Here is a 20,731-nt window from a genome sequence, read left to right as displayed (position 1 = left end):
CACGGTGTTGCTACTGTACCATAGGTATGCAAGATGCTACACTGCAGGAGGAATGAAGGGTACACAAGACCTCCCTGCACACTTTTTTTTTTTTAACACAACTTCCTATGAGTCTGTAATTATTTCCAAATAAAAGGGTTTTTTGTTTGTTTGTTTTGGCCCTGCCTCAAGGCTCACAAGGTCTTAGCTCCCAACCAGGGATTGAACCCATGCCCTCAGCACTGAAAGCGCAGAGTCCTAACCACTGGATCACCAGGGAATTCCCCCAAAATAAAAGGTTTTTTTAAAAAGACATTACTTATAAATGCTTATATATATGTATCTGCTCTGAAAATTAAAAGTAAGCTTACAGTAAAATAAGAACTCAAAAAACTTTTATCTGGCTACCCATCTCTTTCACAAGAAAAGAGAACACAGCTTAGCATTCACTTGCCTGGCAACATCGATGTAATGAGCATGTGTTTCTTCCTCAAGTCCCATAGCTGCATTTCTTAAATAGGCTTGAAGAGATTCAACTAGAGTCTGCAGAGGAACACCATCAGTTGTCTGCTCAATAAGACTGTCCAGTTCATGAAGCATACTTTCTAATGTGTATTCTCCTTTCATTAAACATCTCAGTGCTTCTGGAAATATGATTTGCCGGAAATTTGAATTTAATTCCTATAAATATGTGAGAAACATATTTTAATGCTTTCTGAGTTTAGAGAAAGCAACATTAAAAGGGAGGAAGTCAAATCACTTTTCGGACCCAGAGATGAGAAATACAACGTTCAATACCTAAAACTAACTTCTAAAATTTAAGCTAATTTAGAAGCACTCACCTGAAGTGAGGTGTATACACCATTAGCTAAGTGAACTGCCTCCGATGCTTCCATGGGGTTAGGAATGTCTAAGTCTTGTGGCACTAGGTGACACTGCTTCAGTAACTGAACAAGGCACGTGACATTTCCACTCATACTGCAGAGCTCCTCCAAGAACCAGGCTCCATCGCGAGAAGTCAGATCAACCAGCTGCTCTCCAGCACTCGAAGCTGCACCTTCCATCATTAGGTTACGCCTAAAAAATGAGATAAATATTTGTACAGTGAAACTGACTTAGCTAAGCACACATAAATGGGATATCTCAAAATCTGAAAGGAAATAAAGCAGTCTTACACCGAGCAAGACTAATGAAAGAAAAAGGATATCTTAAGTTTGGGATCAAACAAAAGACACATGAACTCTCCATAAGCATCAATGTTCGCAAGACAATGAAATGGTCTCACTATGTGGTCAGCTAACTCACCTTGTGAGGGTACAAAGGGCAGAAATAATAACACTTGCTAGACTCAAAGATCCTTCCTCTCCATTCTCGTGAAGGAAAACTTTGATACAACGTTCAATTTCTTTCAACTGATCTTCACAAACAGGTACGGTGACAGCTTCCTGTTTCAAGCGTTCCACCTGTCTAATAAGACGGCTGTTTATGTCTGTTGCGTACCGCTGCAGGGTCATCTCAGTGGCAGTGATGAACTGACACACTGTTGGGGGTGGCTGGGGCGCATACTGCACTTCGTATCTGTAAACAGAGAAAGAGGTGCTTGTAAAGAAAGTTCACGCCTTACAAAATATGAAAAAAGACAATATGGAATACTGAATTTGATCTTCCAACCTTGAAGAGTAGAAATCATTATTTCCATTTTACAGAAAAGGTCTCGAAAGCGAAAGTAACTTCCTAAGATAACTTGTTAGTGAGCGATAGAATCAATATTTGAATTCAGCTCTCTTTACCCTGATCCAACCATGCTTACACTGGGATACATTTTAATCAATTAGGAAAAACACACTGTCTTTTAAAGGAAAACATGAGCTCAAACCCTCTTAAAACCAAGAGAAAAGTGACTCCATTCAAATTCCATCTATCAATCATTTCTTTCAGAAAAATAAAATACTATGCAATTAAAAACATGAACACAACTTTGCTTCCAGTCCCAATGAGAAGTAAAGAAAATGGAGAGTGATCAAACTTACTTCCTGTAGAGTTCCTGACAGCGCTCTACTGTGGTGTTACAGATGAGCTCTTCCATCCAGGTTTTCCATTGCTCAATTCGATGTTTCTGAAATATAGCCTTTGGATACTGCAGAGCTACGGTTGCATAGTGGTGCAGCTGCTCCAGACAGCCTCGCAGCACTGAGCGCCTCTGCTGCAGGAGGGTACCGACTTCCCCCTCCAGCTGCTCACACTGGCTGATCAAGTGGGCCTGGCCAGCATTCTGCAGAAAGGCTGTTGCTGGCACATAGCTTGGAGGACCTTTGGGTAACAGATAATTATTGATCACAATGAAACCATTTCAAATCAGCAGTCACTGAAAGGGAGTACAAACCAGAACTCCACACATGAACACAACAACAACAAAACCCACATGCTCACAGGTACATCTAAAATAAGTCAATCCATACCAAGGTCCATTTGTGTGCTTATCTCCTGAAGCAAACTTGCCAGTTGTGTTGCTTCTAAATTATTGAATGCAGCCTGATAATGTGTGATCCACTGTTCAAATTCATTCAGCTTCACCTGGATTGCTTCCTGAACAGCTCTTTGCTGAGTCTGTAGTTGAGTGTGTTCAGAATACCTAATGGAAGGAAAACATTGTGATTGCTCTTCTTTCTTCTGTGGACTTTCATCACCCTGAAAGTACATTCTGCTTACACTTGGACTGCCTGGTAAGCTCCTTTTCAATCTTGAGGGCACTGCTCAAATGTCCTTTCCTTCTCGTTTTTCCTGACCCTACAGAGTTCCCTAACTACACTCAGAACATTTTAAATAAAATTCTACCACATTTGCCAGGGTTACGAGTTATTTGAAGTATGGAAGACTGAGACTTGACAGGTCTCCATAATCTCAGCGTCTCCGGCAGTGTTTGGCACTTGTACATTTAACCACCCTTCACTGATCTGGGCAGCCACTCTGTGCAAGGTTCATTCACTTAGATCACTTTAGTTTAATGCTCAAAAAAACTCAGCCAAGTAGACAAGATCCACTGTACAAACGAATAAGGATTCAGATACAAACTGCAGAGAGAAAACCAAACCCCAGGTTTTCTGAATCCAAGTTCAGTGTTCTAACCACCATGTCCACCATCTCCCATAGTTACTCAAACATTTAAATTAAATATAATAAAGCAGAAAATTTAAGTGAATTCTGCTTTATTAACACTTTGAAACTGCAGTTCCTGGGAGAGCTTTATTTATCTGAGTTGCTGCAATAATTCTAATTCAAGTTGACAATGTTTACACAAAAATACGAAAATTATCCTTAATGGCATATCTTTAGAAATAAGAGTTCAACACTTGTTTTAAACCTGTGTTGCAGAGTATGAGAAGGATGATCCACTCCTTCAGCTCCTTCTAGAAACTCTATTTCTTCCAACAGTTTGCCCTGCAGTTTTTCCACATCTGTTAGTTGCTCTTGCAAGCTCAGGTATTCATCTAAACTGCTGTCCAGCTTGGGAAGTACAACCAGCATCTCGTCCCTATTCTTAAACCAGTTCACCTGTAAAAAGACATTATTAGGAAGATTCTTATATAGGGCTGACTATGAGATATGATGATGTCTGTCAGAAGGATCATGTCAGAAGGACATTCTGCACATGTTACTCTATTAAATCTCAACAAAGCTGGGGTGTGTGTGTGTGATGGCATCACCCATATTTTTAATAAGATAACTAATGTGGGTCAATTCAAACAGCCATAAATGAAGACTCAATTCCACAATAACACGCAGTTACCAACACGCCACACAAAACAAGATTAGCATCACTGGCTACCACAATATTAAAATCAAGAAGGAGGGAGGCTATCCAAGTAAAGAACACTTAAAATCCTCATTGGTAAACACTTTTCAGTCTATTAAGAAAGGTATAATTTTTTCAAATCATTAACCCACCTCCCATGTGTGAGAGTGATTGTGTCTTTGCATGGGAGCATTTCTTAGTGAAAGATCACAGCAAACTGCGCCTTACTTCACTGCCATTTCAGTTTTATACACTACAGTCGTATAAAACCAATTTTTAGAAAAAGTTTCACTCTTGGACTTCCCTGGGGGCACAGTGGTTAAGAATCCACCTGCCAATGCAGGGGACACGGGTTCAAGCCCTGGTCCGGGAAGATCCCACATGCCACGGAGCAACTAAGTCCATGCGCCACAACTACTGAGCCTGCGCTCTAGAGCCCACGAGCCACAACTACTGAGCCCATGTGTCACAACTACTGAAGCCCACGTGCCTAGAGCCCGTTCTCTGCAACAACAGAAGCCACTGCAATGAGAAGCCCGTGCACCACAACGAAGAGTAGCCCTGCTCGCCGCAACTAGAGAAAGCCCGTGCACAGCAACGAAGACCCAATGCAGCCAAAAATAAATTATTTAAAAAAAAAAAAAAGAAAAAAAAGAAAAAGTTTCACTCAAGTTTTTTTTTTTTTTTTTTCTTTCAGTATGCGGGCCTCTCGCTGTTGTGGCCTCTACCGTTGCGGAGCACAGGCTCCGGACACGCAGGCTCAGCGGCCATGGCTCACGGGCCTAGCCGCTCCGCAGCATGTGGGATCTTCCCGGACCGGGGCACGAACCCGTGTCCCCTGCATCGGCAGGCGGACTCTCAACCACTGCGCCACCAGGGAAGCCCCACTCAAGTTTTTTATGGACATGTTAACTTTTTTTTTTTTTGGACGTGCCACTCAACTTGAGGGATCTTAGTTCCCCGACCAGGGCTGGAACCTAGGCCCTGGCAGTGAAAGCGCCGAGTCTTAACCACTGCACTGTCACAGAATTCCCTGGACGTGTTAACTATTTTTTTTTTTTTTTAAATTTGGTTGCATCAGGTCTTAGTTGTGGCAGGCGGGCTCCTTAGTTGCGGCATGCATGTGGGATCTAGTTCCCAGACCAGGGGTCGAACCTGGGCCCCCTGCATTGGGAGGGCGGAGCCTTAACCACTGTGCCACCAGGGAAGTCCTGGACACGTTAACTATTAACCAAAAGATGACGATGACTTATTATCATTGGCCTCACCTTAATTTCAGCTACTCGCGAAGAAAAAAGGCTGCGAGTGATCTCTCGTTCCATCTCTCTCTTGCTCTGCTTGCTCTCGGCCTGCTGGCCCCCTCCACCATAGACGGCACCAGCAAACCCGGCCTCACCCCCAGCTGTCCAGTCCACCAGGGGGTCATACACAAAGGCCTCTAGCAGCGTCAGCAGAGTCTCTCTGCCACGCCGCATAATGTGTAGAACCTGTTTTCAGAAGACTTTTAATTAAGTTTTGCCACAAGTTTCCTCATTAAAATGTAGTTTTTCATTCCAAAGGATTTGTTGATTTAAACAGGTACACTAAGAGGTGTAAGAGAAAAAAAAACCACATACCTGCTCACATGAAAGCCTAAAAACACCTTCTACTCCAGTTACACCCAGTGCTGTTTCAATGTTCTGTGTCATTCGAAAAGGTACTTTCTCAGGAACTCTAAGGCTTTTACCTTGAAAAGACAAATCATTATATTTTTGTCCTTTCACCAAAATAAATTCGACCCTCATATAAAAAGTCCACTTTAATTTTACCTTTTTCAAAGCAAACATTGTAATCTATGTGAACAACCTCTCCAGTCGTCATATCTATGAGAACATTATCCAGATGTCTATCTCCAAGGCCAATTATATATCCGACCATAGACATGACTGCAGTCGATCTGGCATAAGACTAAAGAAGAGGGGATGGGGGAGCAAGTTAAGCATCATTAGCAAATTTCCTTCCAACATGGACTTGATTCTTTAAAATTTACAAACCTCCATAATCCTACTCCCTTATTTCTAAATAAATAGCTAGCGCTCTGCAGGGACGCTACACGTGGTCACAGAAACCCTGCACTGAGCAGCAGCATACGACACAGGTTGGTCCTACTTAATCACTATCAGAATGCAGGATTTAAAAAAACAGAACAACTATTCTTCAGCCTCTCTAGTTTTTCCCTTTCTAAAGTTTTTATTCTCCTTTTCATTTCATCCATAATCCCCTCCATTCTGCCTTCATACAGTCATGGCTATGCCTCATAAAAATAAATGTAATATAAGATTCAAATGCAGGTCTCAAACTACCAAGTCTGGAGGGAGGCAGGAGGAGGGTGAACAAGACAAGACAGGAAGCAGGCAAAGAAACAATACTACTGATGATAGTCTAAAACAAAACACATACCTGTGTGACTCTCCACCATTCATCAGGGGTGGTGCAAGATGACCAAAGCTCTTTAGCAAGGAGATTTGGGGGCGTGGCCTCCATTAACTCTTCTAATACTGCCTTCATCACATGAAGAGGCCAATCCCGTCGGGACACATCCAGACTAAGTCCAACTGCTTTCAAAGCAGGACTAATTTTACTATAATAAAGTTCACTAGGACGGGGTACAATTCCAGGATTCTGAGGAGTTTGGTAGGAATCTTGGGCCTTTAAAAAAAATTTTTTTAAGGAAAGATCAACTTTGTTTAAATAAGGATAAAGATTACCTTGAATATAAAGTGGCATTTTAAAAACTGGTTTTTCAGCGGAACTCTCTACTTAGCTAGCTAAATCTCATCCATCAAATAGCCAAGTCGTCTGGACTATGCATCTTTCTTACAAATCTACATATCATTTTCATAATTTGGTATTACTACTTTATTGAAAACTCTGTCTACTGTTATATTTTCTTGAGGTTCAATTCAAGCTCAACATCCAAGTTACATTCTTCTTTGTAACATATAATTCTGTTTAAAATTTATCACTCATTTACTGCACATATTTCATTCTTCACCAAATATGACTTAATCAATGTAAAATTAACAACAGATATTCAGAAACACCTTAGACAAAAATTTAAATAGCCCTTCTCTAATTCCACCTCCAATTCACCTCCTCAGTACCTGTTCTGTAGTCTCCTAGGCCTACCTAAAAAAATTTGAAGCCTTTCAAACTCTTGCTCCTTCCCATACCTACCCTACTTAGATTCATTTTATTTGTCTAGACGTTGGAACCTGAAGTTGTGACTGTTTAAAAATTTATCTTCTTATCTGTAGTACTTAGTACTACTCCTGTCATATACACTAAGCACTCAGATACTCAGCTAAAATGAATTCTAAAGAACTGTTCTAAATCATAATAAATTTCACTGGTACAAAATAGGATGCCACAGTGATTAACTCCAAATTTAAAGCTGTGTCTATTCCTTCTTTAACTCTTATAAACTTGGAAAAAACCTCAAGGGCAGTAAGAATAGAAATATGTCACAGAGAACAGACTAATATATATACTTGCTTATTAACATTCAAATAAAGGCACATATTTTAATTTTAATCAACCTTTTGTGCTTGTAAGGCAGCTTCCCGTTGTTGCCATCGTTTGTAAAGACCAAATAAGGGTGTGGCTCCATCCACCCACTGGATTAGGCCTGATCGAGTTCCTAGTGGTGTTACAGAATAGTGTCGAGCATGGAAACGGGGTGTTTCCTGGCGATTGATTGTAGCAAACATAGTATTTACAATAGACAGAAATTGCATTATTCTCTCATCCAGATGTAAATCCTCCAATCCTATGGAAACAAAATTAAAGTAGCTAGAGTAGGTGACCAGATGGGGTGAAGCGCAATGGGATGGGAATGGGACTGGAAACACACCACTTTTTTGTGTTCCTCTCAATTAGCAACAGCAGTCAAGAACTGACAGCCAAAGAAGCACAATGAGAGCATTAGAGAACATTCTATTCAGTCACAAGGTATTAGATACTAGCATTATTAGCTGTACCTCAGTTGCCCTGCTTGTATAAGTTCATAAGCAAGAAGAGAGGAAGCAATGGAAAATCATACCACACAGCCTCCAACCACTTCTAACAAAATACAGGATACTCCAGGCTATTCACGACATATAGATACTCACCTAAAACAATCCTAACACACACACACACACACACACACACACACAGTGTTAATAATCAGACAAATGTTCTTCTTTTAAATCTCACCTTTAAAAAGATAAGGATAGCTCTTCCCATCTGATCCGAGAAAGAGAAGTTTCTTTGGCTTGGTTTTGGTAGGTAAGATTGTGATGGTTCCACCCACACTGTGGATTGTGACAGTGTCTCTGGCTGAGACTTCTCCAGGAAGAGCAATTTCAGTGTTAGTCATGGCAGCCAGCCATGGGCTGATTTCTTCAAGACGCAAGATGTAACTTGCACGTTTCTGTGCTCTCTGTTGCAAACTCAGCATTATCTATATTTAAGATAGGAAAAGTTTACAATACCATTACAACACTTATTTTCTTCTACATTCAATCTGGCTTAAAGATAAATTTAAAATACAAACACCTCCTGTCCAGTTCTTACATTGAATTTGATGTTACATATTTGGGCCATCCTGGGAGGGGAAACACTGGTGTGCTGATATGCTCTAGGTGATTTCTACTTTGTTCAGACCTCTCCCACCTCCTCTGTACAAATATGCAATGAAATCATAGCAGATGGAAAGAAATCACTACTGTGATCACAAAATTCAAGGCTTGTAGCAAATTCCCCACTGTTAAGCTATGTCCAATCAATGCCCAAACAAGTCACTTCAGTCCTTGCAACAGAGCAAAAGATATAGCCAGCTATTGACTGTCAGGTAGACACACCCTTAAGGAAGCCATCTGAAAATGTGGTAACAATTTAGAGCTCTGTCTACTTTAAGTATGCAGAAAAACACACAATCTCTTCTAATAACTCGCAGGAGTGGATCATGTATAGCTGTATCTCTACTTGTAGCTAACTCAATAATCTACCCCTGATTTAATGAACACTGGGCTCTGTTTTCATGTGAAAACTTCTAAATCAATCTTTAGCAACATTTGTTCATAAAAGGAAAAAGACAACTGGAAACACCTCAAGTATCCACTGACAGGACAAAGGATAAACTGTGGTACTGTCCCATAATCTATCAATGTTCAGCTGTATATAAAATATGGATGACATTAAAAAAAAAACAAAAACAAAAACCTAATGCTGATCCATCAATTATGGAAGTGGTAAACACATGCATGTACATACAATATAATCTCATTTATATGAAGTTCAAAAACAGGAGAAGCTAAACAATATACCATTTAGAAATGTATCAATAAAAACTGTTTTTTTTTAAAGTAAGTAATGATTAATTCAAAATTCAGAGCAGTGGTTGTGGAAAGGGAGATATAATTATGGAGGGACATAGGACTTCTAAAATTTTTCTGTGACTTATTTCACACACACACACAGGTTTTTTAAAAAGTATTCCCCCTGGGAAGGGGGTGGGGGTGGGGGAAGGACTGGGATCAGCAGATACAAACTAGTATACATAGGATGGATGAACAACAAGGCCCTACCGTATAGCACCGGGAACTATATTCAATATCCTGGGATAAACCATAATGGAAAAGGATATGAAAAAGAATGTAAATCTATATATATAAAAGAGTCGCTATGCTGTACATCAGAAAGTAACGCCACATTATAAATCAACTATACTTCAATTTTTAAAAAAAGTATTCTCCCTGTCTCCTCCTCTGGATTTCTTGGTTGACTTACTGAGAAGAACACAAAGAAGCAAGAAACTACTGCTGAAACACGAGAAAACAAGTTTTGGCTAGGCCACACATAATAAACTTCATCCTTCATGTTAGTGCTCGTATCTTGTGCTTCTAAGGCATTTCCCCTGAAGTTAGAGCATTTCCTCTAGTTTCCTCTACTTTGCATTTACTAGTTAAAGTCAGGTGTGTTATTTGTCTCTACACTGTATCTTTTAATAGTTTTTTCATTACTAAAGTTAAGGAAATCAGTTAAGAGCAATATAGGAAAGGGATAGGGAAAGAAGGGATAAGAAAAAAAGCTACAAGGTAGCTTAAATAGGTTCCCCTGGGCTTCCCTGGTGGCGCAGTGGTTAAGAATCCTCCTGCCAATGCAGGGGACATGGGTTCGAGCCCTGGTCAGGGGAGATCCCACATGCCGCGGAGCAACTAAGCCCATGTGCCACAACTACTGAGCCTGCGCTCTAAAGCCCGTGAGCCACAACTATTGAGCCCACGTGCCACAACTACTGAAGCCCACGTGCCTAGAACCCGTGCTCTGCAACAAGAGAAGTCACTGCAATGAGTAGCCCGCGCACCGCAACGAAGACCCAACACAGTCAAAAATAAAATAAGTAAATTTAAAATAAATAAATAAACAGGCTCCCCCAACTAGTGGTGCTATTGCTGAAACAGATGAAAACCAAAGAACATACAGAATTAAGGGGACCAAAACATAAAAGATAAGGATTCTCAAGTATTTAAATACACTAATCATCCCTCAAACAGGCTATGCAGAATTGCTGTCAAAGAATTCCTTATAAAAACTGATGTTGTTACATGTGAATATTGTCTGTTAGAAATACTGAACACCACTCCACCAAGAAAAACTACATAGGTCCAAGATTAAATTTCTTAATCTTTTATGAGAAGAATATAGCAGGCAGTCAGTATTTAGCTCAAGGCCACAGCTCCTTCCCTAATTTCTTACAGTACATTCTTCCCTGGTATAAACCCTCAGTAGATTAAAGTTTGCCACCCTAGGCCCACTCACCCTCAAATTTTTAAAAATGAAGAAAACACCTTTCTCTATATTCTTTACATGCAACTGACCACTGGCTGCCTTCCATGGGCTTAGAAAGTTCTCTTGTGTTCAAAGTAAAAAGAGTCCCCTTACTTAAATTTTTCATCTCAGGGAATTTCCTATTTCAGTAGCATTCTTGAGATTTTTCTGTACCTCTTTAAATGGAATCCAGCTGCTTCCAGGCTTTGCAGGGTTTGATGGTGTCTTCAGTTTTTCTAGGGCATTTTCTATTGCATCACCGTAGTTATCCTGAAACCACTTTTCATGAGGCGTTTCTGCAGGGGCCGCCGTGATGCTCCTCACATGCTCCAAAGCAAACACAATGGGCTTCATCAAAGCCGTGTGCTTCTCCCGCATGATTGCAATTTTCTCTTCTCTGACCAGAAAGACGTAAAGTGTTCAATACAAACAAGGAACAATTTAATTGTCAAGTGTAAGTAAACAGTATCAACGAATAGTCAAAATAAGGTAATAAAATATTAGCAAAGTAACTGACTAAAAACAGCATTGCAAAAAGTCCAGCATATAAAAGAGGCGCCTTCTCTTTTCAACCAGTGGTGCTGGGAAAGCTGGATATCTGCTTACAAAAGAATGAAGCTGAACTCTTACCTTTTACTATAGACCTTAACATAAAAGCTAAGGCTTTATTTAAAACTCTTAGAAGAAAACAAAAGAAAAAATTGATAAACTGGGCTACATCAAAACTAAAAAATTATGTGCATCATTCAAAAGACATTTTTTTGGACTTCCCTGGTGGCGCAGTGGTTAAGAATCCGCCTGCCAATGCGGGGCACACAGGTTCGATCCCTGGTCCAGGAAGATCCCACATGCCACAGAGCAACTAACCCCATGTGCCACAACTACTGAGCCCATGTGCTACAACTACTGAAGCCCACGCTCCGCAACAAGACAAGCCACTGTGATGAGAAGCCCGCGCACCGCAACGAAGAGTAGCCCCTGCTCTCTGCAACTAGAGAAAGCCCGCATGCAGCAAAGACCCAACACAGCCAGGAATAAATTTTTTTTTAAAAAGATTTTTTTTTTCACTCAAGAGAGTGAAAAAGACAATGCATAAAACAGGGGTAAAATATTTGCAAATCATGTATATGATAAGGGATTAATATCCAGAATATTTAGAGAGCCCCTAAAACTCAACAACAATAAAACAACCCAGTTCAAGAATGGGCAAAGGATTCAAATAGACACTTCTCCAAAGGAGATACACAAATGGTCAATAAGCACATGAAAATATGCTCAACAGTATTAGTCATTAGAGGAATGCAAATCAAAGCCACAAGATACCATTTCACACACATTAGGATGTTACTATCAAAAAGACAGAAAATAACAAATGTTGGTAAGGATATGGAGAAATTGGAACCCGGTTTACCAGTTCCTCTACAAGTTAAACATAGAATTACTATCTGACCCAGCAAATCCATTGGCTCACACACAATTAAAAGCAGGGACTCAAATAGATATTTGTAAAGCAATGCTAATAGAAGCATTGTTTACAATAGCCAAAAGACAAGAGCAACTCAAGTGTCCATTGACAGATGAGTGCATAAATAAAACGTGGTATATCCATACGATGGAATGCTATTTAGCAATAAAAGGGAAGGAAATTCTGATACATGCTACAACATGGAATAACCTTCAAAACATTATAAGTGAAATAAACCAGACACAAAAGGACAAATACTGTATGATACCAGTCACACGAGGTACTCAGAATAGTCAAATTCATAAAGACAGAAAGCAAAATAGTGGTAACCAGGGGCTGGGGATAGGAGAGAAGGGAAGTACTATTAAATGGGTACGGAGCTGTTTGGGATGATGGATAAGTTCTGGAACTGGACATAACACTGTGAATGTACTTACTGCAACTGAATCGTACACTTAAAATTAGTTAAAATGGCAAACTTTATACGTATTTTACATTAAAAAAAAGAGGCAGCTATGTTTTTGGAGTGTAAGTATATGAAAACATACTTGCGTAAGGTATTGTTGTTCTGGACTCTCTTCACCTCATCTTCCAGCTGCTGAATTCGTCTCAGGACATACATGTGTTGCTGTAACAGAACTCCCAACCAGAGCTCATCCCAGAGAACAGTGACCCTGCGCAGCTCAGCCACGAGCATCTGAACCTGCACACACAGCACATTCAAATATGCTCATCTACAAATCTACACACAGCACAGTTCTGCAAACACTGGATATTGCAAGTGAAATGTGTGCATCTTGTTCATTAACCAATTAGAGAACCTTGATCAGTGATTCTATCAGTAAAGATTTATAAAACCAATTTTGGTTATTTTAAAAGCTTTACTCTTTGAATAATATTTCTGTAACAGTTTTATGGGTTTAGTTTTTAGGTGAGTTTTTTGGGGGGTTGTTTTGGGTGGGTGGTTACAATAAAAATTTATTTTAAAACATATGATTTGGGTTTTTTGTACCTGTAACACCATAGTTGGGTTTGCAGATGACAGTTTATCTACAATTTTGCTGTAGCAATCCTGCATCATGGCTTGGTCTTCATTCAATCCACTTTTAGGCTCATCCTTATTGCTATCTTGAGAAGCAGGAGGACTTCCTCCCTCACATTCAGAAACCAGCAATTCTTCTCCTTGAATATTGCCAAGTAAAGTTGGAATTGCAGAGGAAAATTTATTTCCTAAAGTGAAATGGGAGAATAAGGTATAATTTGGATACTTCTCCATGTGCATATGTTGAGTTAGGGAAAACATCAATAATGTATTTGATCCCAGAGCACTCATTTAACTGATTTTGCCTTCTGTGCACTAAGCTGAACAAAGATCATGGATATTTTGCCTTTTTACAAGTTCAGCTTCTATATTTATTAATATTATAAGCTAATAAAAGATAAATGGGGGGGCTTCCCTGGTGGCGCAGTGGTTGAGAGTCTGCCTGCCAACACAGGGGACACGGGTTCGTGCCCCAGTCTGGGAAGATCCCACATGCCGCGGAGCGGCTGGGCCCGTGAGCCATGGCCGCTGAGCCTGCGCGTCTGGAGCCTGTGCTCCGCAATGGGAGAGGCCACAACAGTGAGAGGCCCGCATACCGAAAAAAAAAAAAAAAAAAACGATAAATGGGGGAAAATATAATAAATGAGTCTCAACAAATAAAGTGTTCCCCCAGCCAGAGTCCAGAACTTATTTTCAATCCTTGTCTGCCAGCTAATTCAGCTCGGTGAACCTGAGATTCCTCCAAGCCTTGGTGGGTTACTGTGAGACTGAAGATATCGTGTAAAGCACACATCCTACTGCCAGACATGGTAGTTACTCACTCAATAAATGGTGTTATTACTGTTACTATTATTACTATGGAAAAATTACAAACTATCAACTCTGGAACTTTGCTCAAAAAATTTTACCTAACAAACGTTGTTTGCAAACTCATTTATACTTAAAGTAGCAGTATTTTAAAATTCCTTACCTGAAGCCTGTGATTCACTACTAAGTGATATGGTGCCCACTATTGCAGGATACAATATGAGATGTGGGGAATCTTGAGCCACACGGCAGAGAAGGTTACAAATACTTTGGCGCACATACACTTCAGGGTGGTTTAAGCGTGAGAAAAGTTGTGGAATAATTCCTTCAGGATAAGAAAGAAAAATACTTTAAAGTTATTAAAAACAGTCAACATGGTGGAGGCAAAAGGATAAAACTTGATATATATCAGCATTAGTTCTAAGAACCTCAAATTTCTCCCTGTGATAGCAAAGAACCATACACAATAGTTCTTGATTTGCAAGTTTAGTTAGGGTACAGAGCTATAATCAAAATCCTAAGCAATTCAAAAATGTTATAGAGAAATATATTTTCGTGAGTGCCTGTAAAAGAAGGCAGAAACAGACAATTTTTTCAAAGGGTATATGAAAGTTTTTGAAACTTATTCTTACCACTCTCTCCAAAATTCCTTTTGTATATAAAAAGCTTCCGCCTCTCAGCCTTCCATTTCTCTGAAAGGTGGGAGGGAAGTGGTATAACAAGCAGTCCAGAGTGTCCTATGAACTAATATAGCTATTTCATAACACACTCAAATAGTAAACATAGAGGAACTTTTTTTTTTTTGCCACACCACTCAGTATGTGTGATCTTAGTTCCCTGACCAGAGATTGAATCCATGCCCCTCTGCAGTGGAAGCGCAGAGGCTTAACCACTGGACCTCCAGGGAAGTCCAAGGAACTATTATTTTTCAACAGTCTTATTATATTCTACCCAGAAATAATTTTTCCTGAAGCATTTTATTTAGACTATCACCTCTCCATGGCGCAGTAGGTGTTGTTTCCAAGCCATGTTCCAGATACTGCCTAAGCTCTCCAGCATGCTTCACAAGCAATCTGAGCAAGCGCAACGTGGCCATCACAATCACGTCATCCGTGCTCTGCTCTGCTCTGTGACTTAAATGTAGCCGAGGGTCATCCTCATCTAAAGGAATCTAAGGATGAAAAAACAAAAGGAAAAAATAAGACAATTCCTAATACTGTTTCCATCTACTAGAAAAGAAATTTCAAATTAACTTTCCTAATAGAACACTGTGCTACCTACCTGACCAGCATTGAGTTTAAGGAAAGTAAAATATGCACTGCAAGATAGTTTGTACAGGCTGAAGATTCTATCTACAACTTTCCTCCACACTTTAATAACTCCTTCTGTTGCACTTTCATCAAGTTCTGAAAGCCATGGGCAGCTTGATATTAACTGACGCCAGATAACATCAACCATGTCATCTTCCTCATTATCTTCACTTTCTGTTATCTGAAGTGTTATATCTTCATCCTGAAGAAAACAGGGCAAAAAAAATTGCTATTTTGGGGCACAAATTAAAAGAGGGAGAAAGGTACGTGATTTTCCTAATATATGCAAGCATTTTCTCATTTATGAAAGACCAAAATACTCCACATTTAGTGTTATACATATTAAATCAATGTTACTATGCTTCTCTTTATGATATATTCACTAATGTAGCTAATGATGAAGGATATAAGCATTTAGCAAAGATCAAAGATTTTGATTTGGGGAATTTAATGCTTCAGAGTTACAACATAATACTCTGCCTGCAGAGAATTACCTTACTCTCTCTACAGTACTGCACATGTACTTAACACCAGCTTTGACAGACACTGATATATGCTGAAGTCTAGAGCAAGAACTAAGTCAACACAGTTTTATCTCAGCAAATAAAATGCAAACTTCTAAAGTCTACAACTAAATACTTAATAGTTGTAACATTCTAGAATTCATAGAACTTTGAGAGGGGAGGGAGTAAATGCTACAGACCATCTAGTCTGCTGGTTTTCAGCTATGGCTGTATATTTAGAATCACCTAGTAAAACTTCAATAAACCCTCCCATCTCCAACACATACACAAACGTTCCATCCAGAATATGTGGAGAAGGGCTTAGACACTGGCATATTTTAAAAGCTTCCAAGCCAGTATTAAGAATTTCTGATCAGAAGAGCAATTAAAAAAGAAATCTACATAAAACAAACTTCGCCTTTTTAAACAGGACCCTAAGGAAATGACTTGATTTCTCAAGAAATCACATTCTTCTTATTAGAAAAACACTTTAACTCACTTTCCTCTTATCAAAGTTTCATTTGAAACAAAACATTTAATCGAGTATATGTGATTTAGAACAGTGAACTTGACTCTATTTCCCCCAAACACTGTATCATGTTTTCCTTGCCTGAATGCCCGCTGGCCGACAAACAGCCTGACCAAGAATACCATATATTCTCTCTTTTTCTTCTTCGGTTATAGTGTCTGGGAGCAGATTCTGAACTTCAGATTTTTCTCTAGGCAGCAGACGAACACCTTCTCCCTGACTATAAAAATAAAACAAATCATCAGTATTTCAGCAACCTAAACTTCTCCATGTCAGCAGAGATTTTAAATCTCTAGTTTGTGGGTTTCCCTGGTGGCACAGTGGTTAAGAATCCGCCTGCCAATGCAGCGGACATGGGTTCGATCCCTGGTCCAGGAAGACCCCACATGCCGCAGAGCAACTAAGCCCGTGTGCCACAACTACTGAGCCTGCACTCTAGAGCCCACGAGCCACAACTACTAAGCCCATGTGCCACAATTACTGAAGCCCACGCCTAGAGCCCGTGCTCCACAACAAGAGAAGCCACCGCAATGAGAAGCCCGCTCACCGCAACTAGAGAAAGCCCACGCACAGCAACGAAGACCCAATGCAGCCAAAAGTAAATAAATAAAATACATTTATAAAAAAAATCTCTATTTTGCAATGCATTAAATAAATTACACATTTTAACATACATACCTAGCATTGTCAACCACCTTTCTGCCCCACCTGTAAGCCCAACTAGCCAATGCTGCCCAAGATTTGGCTACTTCAGGAGCCTGTACTGAAGATAGGTGATACAACTGTCCCAAAATGAAGTCGGGTTCTCCAACTCCAATATGTACTGCCATAGTGGAGAAAAAAATAACAATGTCACATTCATAAATTTCTAATGGCATTCCCATTAACATTTTAGGATTTTACTATCTGCAAATAAGTTCTATAATATTATATAGTACATAATTTGATAAAGCACACATTTGTATTATGCTTTTCTAAAGGGCTAATATGTTGAAATGAATCACTCAGCTTCCCAAGTAAGCTTAAATTATCACCCTGTAAAACACATCTATGTCTTTCATGATACTGAACTTTACGAACAGTTCAGGTGTCAGATGTGTTCTAGAATGTCTTATATTTTGGATTTGACTGGCCATTTCCTCACAATTAGATTCAGCTTAAACATTCTGGCAAAAATAATAGATAGGTGATGAGTATACAATTTCATTCAATTAAAGATTCATGAGGTAAATATCTTTATTTCCAGTTTAGAAGTGAAGAAATCTCCTCCTATAGTGCCACTTGCCAATATGAAGATTTATAATGATCACAAGACATATCCCTTGTGAATAAAGACCCCTATAGTACATAGATTAGAATTACTTAGTAAGACCAATGTAAGTAACTACAATTCTAGGCTTCACAACAACAAAATGAACGACATGAACAAAATTCTCATGTTTCAGCAAAAAGGTTAGTTATCTCCCCACCTGTAAAACCTGGACAATCGTGCCTGCCGTAACAGGCACTCAAACACTGAATGAATTAACTATCCTATTTGTCGAGTACCCTTCTGTTACTAGCACTAGTGTCAGGATGTGAAACTTGAACCTTTCTGTAGTTTCTGTGCTCCACCAGTCAACGGGACCAGAGGCCACTATTCTGTATCTTTGTTGTTCCTCCTAGCATGAGGTAGAATTTTAGATATCACAGGCAGGACCTTACTGCCAGGAAAAACATCAAGGTCCATAACAGCATCATGAACTGGGGAGGTGGGGAGTACAGCCTGGGAGGCGGAGTTCAGTGACTTCCACAGTGGCATCAGATGCTAAAGAAATGTGCTTTAGTCACTTCTGGGCAATATAATATAATAAATTTCCACAGAAACAGTTTCTGTGGCTAATTATAGCCAGCCTAACACTGTAAACTTTAAAGTAGGGGGAAATAACTTCTAAAATTAATATTTTAAAGCTAATCAAACAAATCCTACCTGTAGATTCGCTCTCGATCCGAGGATACTCTTCTTCCATTGTATTAACAGACGGTAGTTCAATTAGAGTGAGTATGTTTTTAGATAAAGTAGAAAGACCTGTAAAGTTCTGCTGCTGCTGAGCTCTGTAAACCTGTTTCAGCTGCCCTGAAATTTCCTTCCATTCTGCCTGGATCCATTTAGCCAATGTCAGAATTGACTTGGCAACAGCATGTTCAGCCTTGGCAGACTTGCAGAAAGATATGGCGCAGGAACTCAACATCTCCATTGCGTGTGTTGACTGGCCTATAAAAAATCAAAACACCAGCCCTTAGAAGCCTTAGAAGCAAATAAATGACATTCTTTCAGGATAAAGTAATATTGTAAATTCAGTGATAATCAATGAGCTCTGGAAACATTTCCTACTTTAATAAACAATAACAAAATTACCTCTTTTAAAAGCACCAAATTGCAGAGGTAAGTCAATTACACATAACTTACTCTTCAGGACCCAACTTTTTCTTCAACAGTTGAGAAAAATCAACTTTTCTATTATTGCCTTACACCATACACAGTAACATTCACACACGATTTTTATTATAGTCTTGTATTAATCATAATTCATTTTACTAACCTGCTGTATATAGCAATTTGGTTTTTTCAATGTCAAGTTCAGGCCCCCATTTTTCATCCATTTGACCTTGAGTTGATAGTTTTTTAAAATGCTGGACCAAATCCTGCGCAGTGGTGGTCTTTCCCAGCTGAACCTCACTACACTGTGCCAGCAGTCTTGTTGCAAGTGACACATTCCCCCGTTTTCTAGCAAATTTTGCTGCTGTTAGACCTAACTCCATGAGATGGCTTCTAATTGGAATTGTTTGTTCTGGAGAGAAGAAAATGTTTTATTAGTCCTTGCCTGGTCTAATCCCAGATTGCACAGAAACATGACCAAAAAATGTCTTCCCCAACTATTCCCTTCCCCACTACCTCCCTAAATAAAGATAATTCGTTTTTCATCATCTTTAAATCCCTAACAGCTAGCATAGTGCTTGGCATACAATAAACAATAAATGCTTGTTAAAATAAATGTATACAACGGAGTAGACAAAAGTAAAAATCGTTCAGTATAAGAAATTTAACTTTTGGGCTTCCCTGGTGGTGCAGTGGTTGAGAGTCTGCCTGCCGATGCAGGGGACACGGGTTTGTGCCCAGGTCTGGGAGGATCCCGCATGCCGCAGAGCGGCTGGGCCCGTGAGCCATGGCCGCTGAGCCTGCGCGTCCGGAGCCTGTGCTCCGCAACGGGAGAGGCCACAGCAGTGAGAGGCCCGCATACCGCCAAAAAAAAAAAAAAAAAAAAAGGAAAAAAGAAATTTAACTTTTTAGCTTCTGAATCATTTTAGTAAAGAGCCTAAGCCAAAGGGTGGGGAATGAGGGTAGGGCTAGACCATCCCCCCTTCTTGAGTAAGTACCCTCTGCCCTTCTACCATGCCATTCTCTCCTGGTTTACTCCTACCTTTCTGAAGAATCTTTCTCAGTCTCCTCGTCCACTACCCACCCACTATAATTGGTGTTCCTCGGGGTCAGTCCTAGGCTCTCTACTCTACTCTGCATACTCTCCCTGGACAATATCATCTGCTCCTGTGGCTTCCATTACCATACAAATGCTGATGACTCTTGAATCTTTATCTCTAGCCCAGACCTGACATCTGAGTCCCACCTGCCTACCAGTCACCTATACTCTGGCATTTCAAAGGTACTTTAACCTGTGTTACATGGAATTCATTTTCCACCTCCCTCCAAACCTACTTCCTTCTCTGTCTTCTCTTTCTCAGGTAAAGGCACATGATCAATTTGGCTACCTGAGCAGGTGCCTGGCAGTCATCTTAGCCTTTACTTTCAATCCTCATATCACATCTGCTTTTTTCTGTCCCTACTGCTACTACCTTGGTTACCTTTAGCAGGGACTTCAGCCTAACTGGTCCCTCTGCCCCCAGCCTTAGCCTCTTCTAATTCATTCTCCAATCTGCAACTGAACTGATCTTACACAAAGGTAAATCTGAACACTTAACTTCCCTTTCAGGCCCTCCCACTGTCCTTCTGATAAAGCCCCAACTCCGAAATTTGGTTTATGAGGCACTGATGCTTACACTGCATTCTAATCTCAATCTCATCCAGCTTCATCTCTTCCCATTCTCCCTTAGGCGAGAATTGAGAATTGAGTCATCTAAGAATCTTTTACCACTGTTGCTGGACTTCACACATGATATTTTCTCTAACTAAATCAGTCTGCCTTCTTTCTCATCTCTACCCCCCCCACCTTGGTCTCAGCTTAAATGTTACTTCCTCCCCAAGTCCTTTTCTGATTCCTAGGATTAAATCGGTGCCCTTGTTGTGTTATTTTAAGCACCATGCATGTGCACTTCCATTTAGCACACCATATTACTGCTCCCTGCTTGATGACAATTTTCCCTGCTAGACTCCAGAATCCCTTTGGTCCTAGGAA

At 40.0% G+C, this 20,731-nt stretch overlaps 1 protein-coding gene across 2 annotated transcripts in view; it reads right to left on the bottom strand.

The window, feature by feature from the left end:
• SMG1 (SMG1 nonsense mediated mRNA decay associated PI3K related kinase) overlaps positions 1 to 20,731 on the bottom strand; it is a 96,287-nt gene that overhangs the window by 18,704 nt on the left and 56,852 nt on the right. For both annotated transcript variants that reach the window (XM_060079091.1, XM_060079092.1), the window contains 22 exons: positions 18,863 to 19,111; positions 18,250 to 18,534; positions 16,959 to 17,103; positions 16,362 to 16,500; positions 15,220 to 15,450; positions 14,932 to 15,109; positions 14,102 to 14,263; positions 13,102 to 13,319; positions 12,638 to 12,792; positions 10,799 to 11,021; positions 8,009 to 8,255; positions 7,351 to 7,580; positions 6,212 to 6,460; positions 5,581 to 5,719; positions 5,389 to 5,498; positions 5,041 to 5,259; positions 3,341 to 3,531; positions 2,439 to 2,611; positions 2,010 to 2,289; positions 1,285 to 1,557; positions 822 to 1,056; positions 434 to 660 (listed from right to left, as the gene is read on the bottom strand). In XM_060079091.1, the coding sequence (XP_059935074.1) occupies positions 434 to 660; positions 822 to 1,056; positions 1,285 to 1,557; positions 2,010 to 2,289; positions 2,439 to 2,611; positions 3,341 to 3,531; positions 5,041 to 5,259; positions 5,389 to 5,498; positions 5,581 to 5,719; positions 6,212 to 6,460; positions 7,351 to 7,580; positions 8,009 to 8,255; positions 10,799 to 11,021; positions 12,638 to 12,792; positions 13,102 to 13,319; positions 14,102 to 14,263; positions 14,932 to 15,109; positions 15,220 to 15,450; positions 16,362 to 16,500; positions 16,959 to 17,103; positions 18,250 to 18,534; positions 18,863 to 19,111 (4,558 nt within the window). The remainder of the gene's footprint in view (positions 1 to 433; positions 661 to 821; positions 1,057 to 1,284; positions 1,558 to 2,009; positions 2,290 to 2,438; positions 2,612 to 3,340; positions 3,532 to 5,040; positions 5,260 to 5,388; positions 5,499 to 5,580; positions 5,720 to 6,211; positions 6,461 to 7,350; positions 7,581 to 8,008; positions 8,256 to 10,798; positions 11,022 to 12,637; positions 12,793 to 13,101; positions 13,320 to 14,101; positions 14,264 to 14,931; positions 15,110 to 15,219; positions 15,451 to 16,361; positions 16,501 to 16,958; positions 17,104 to 18,249; positions 18,535 to 18,862; positions 19,112 to 20,731) is intronic.

Source organism: Mesoplodon densirostris, chromosome 16 (genome assembly GCF_025265405.1).
Source record: "Mesoplodon densirostris isolate mMesDen1 chromosome 16, mMesDen1 primary haplotype, whole genome shotgun sequence".
Lineage (NCBI taxonomy): Eukaryota > Metazoa > Chordata > Mammalia > Artiodactyla > Ziphiidae > Mesoplodon > Mesoplodon densirostris.
This window is presented reverse-complemented; position numbering and strand designations above follow the sequence as displayed.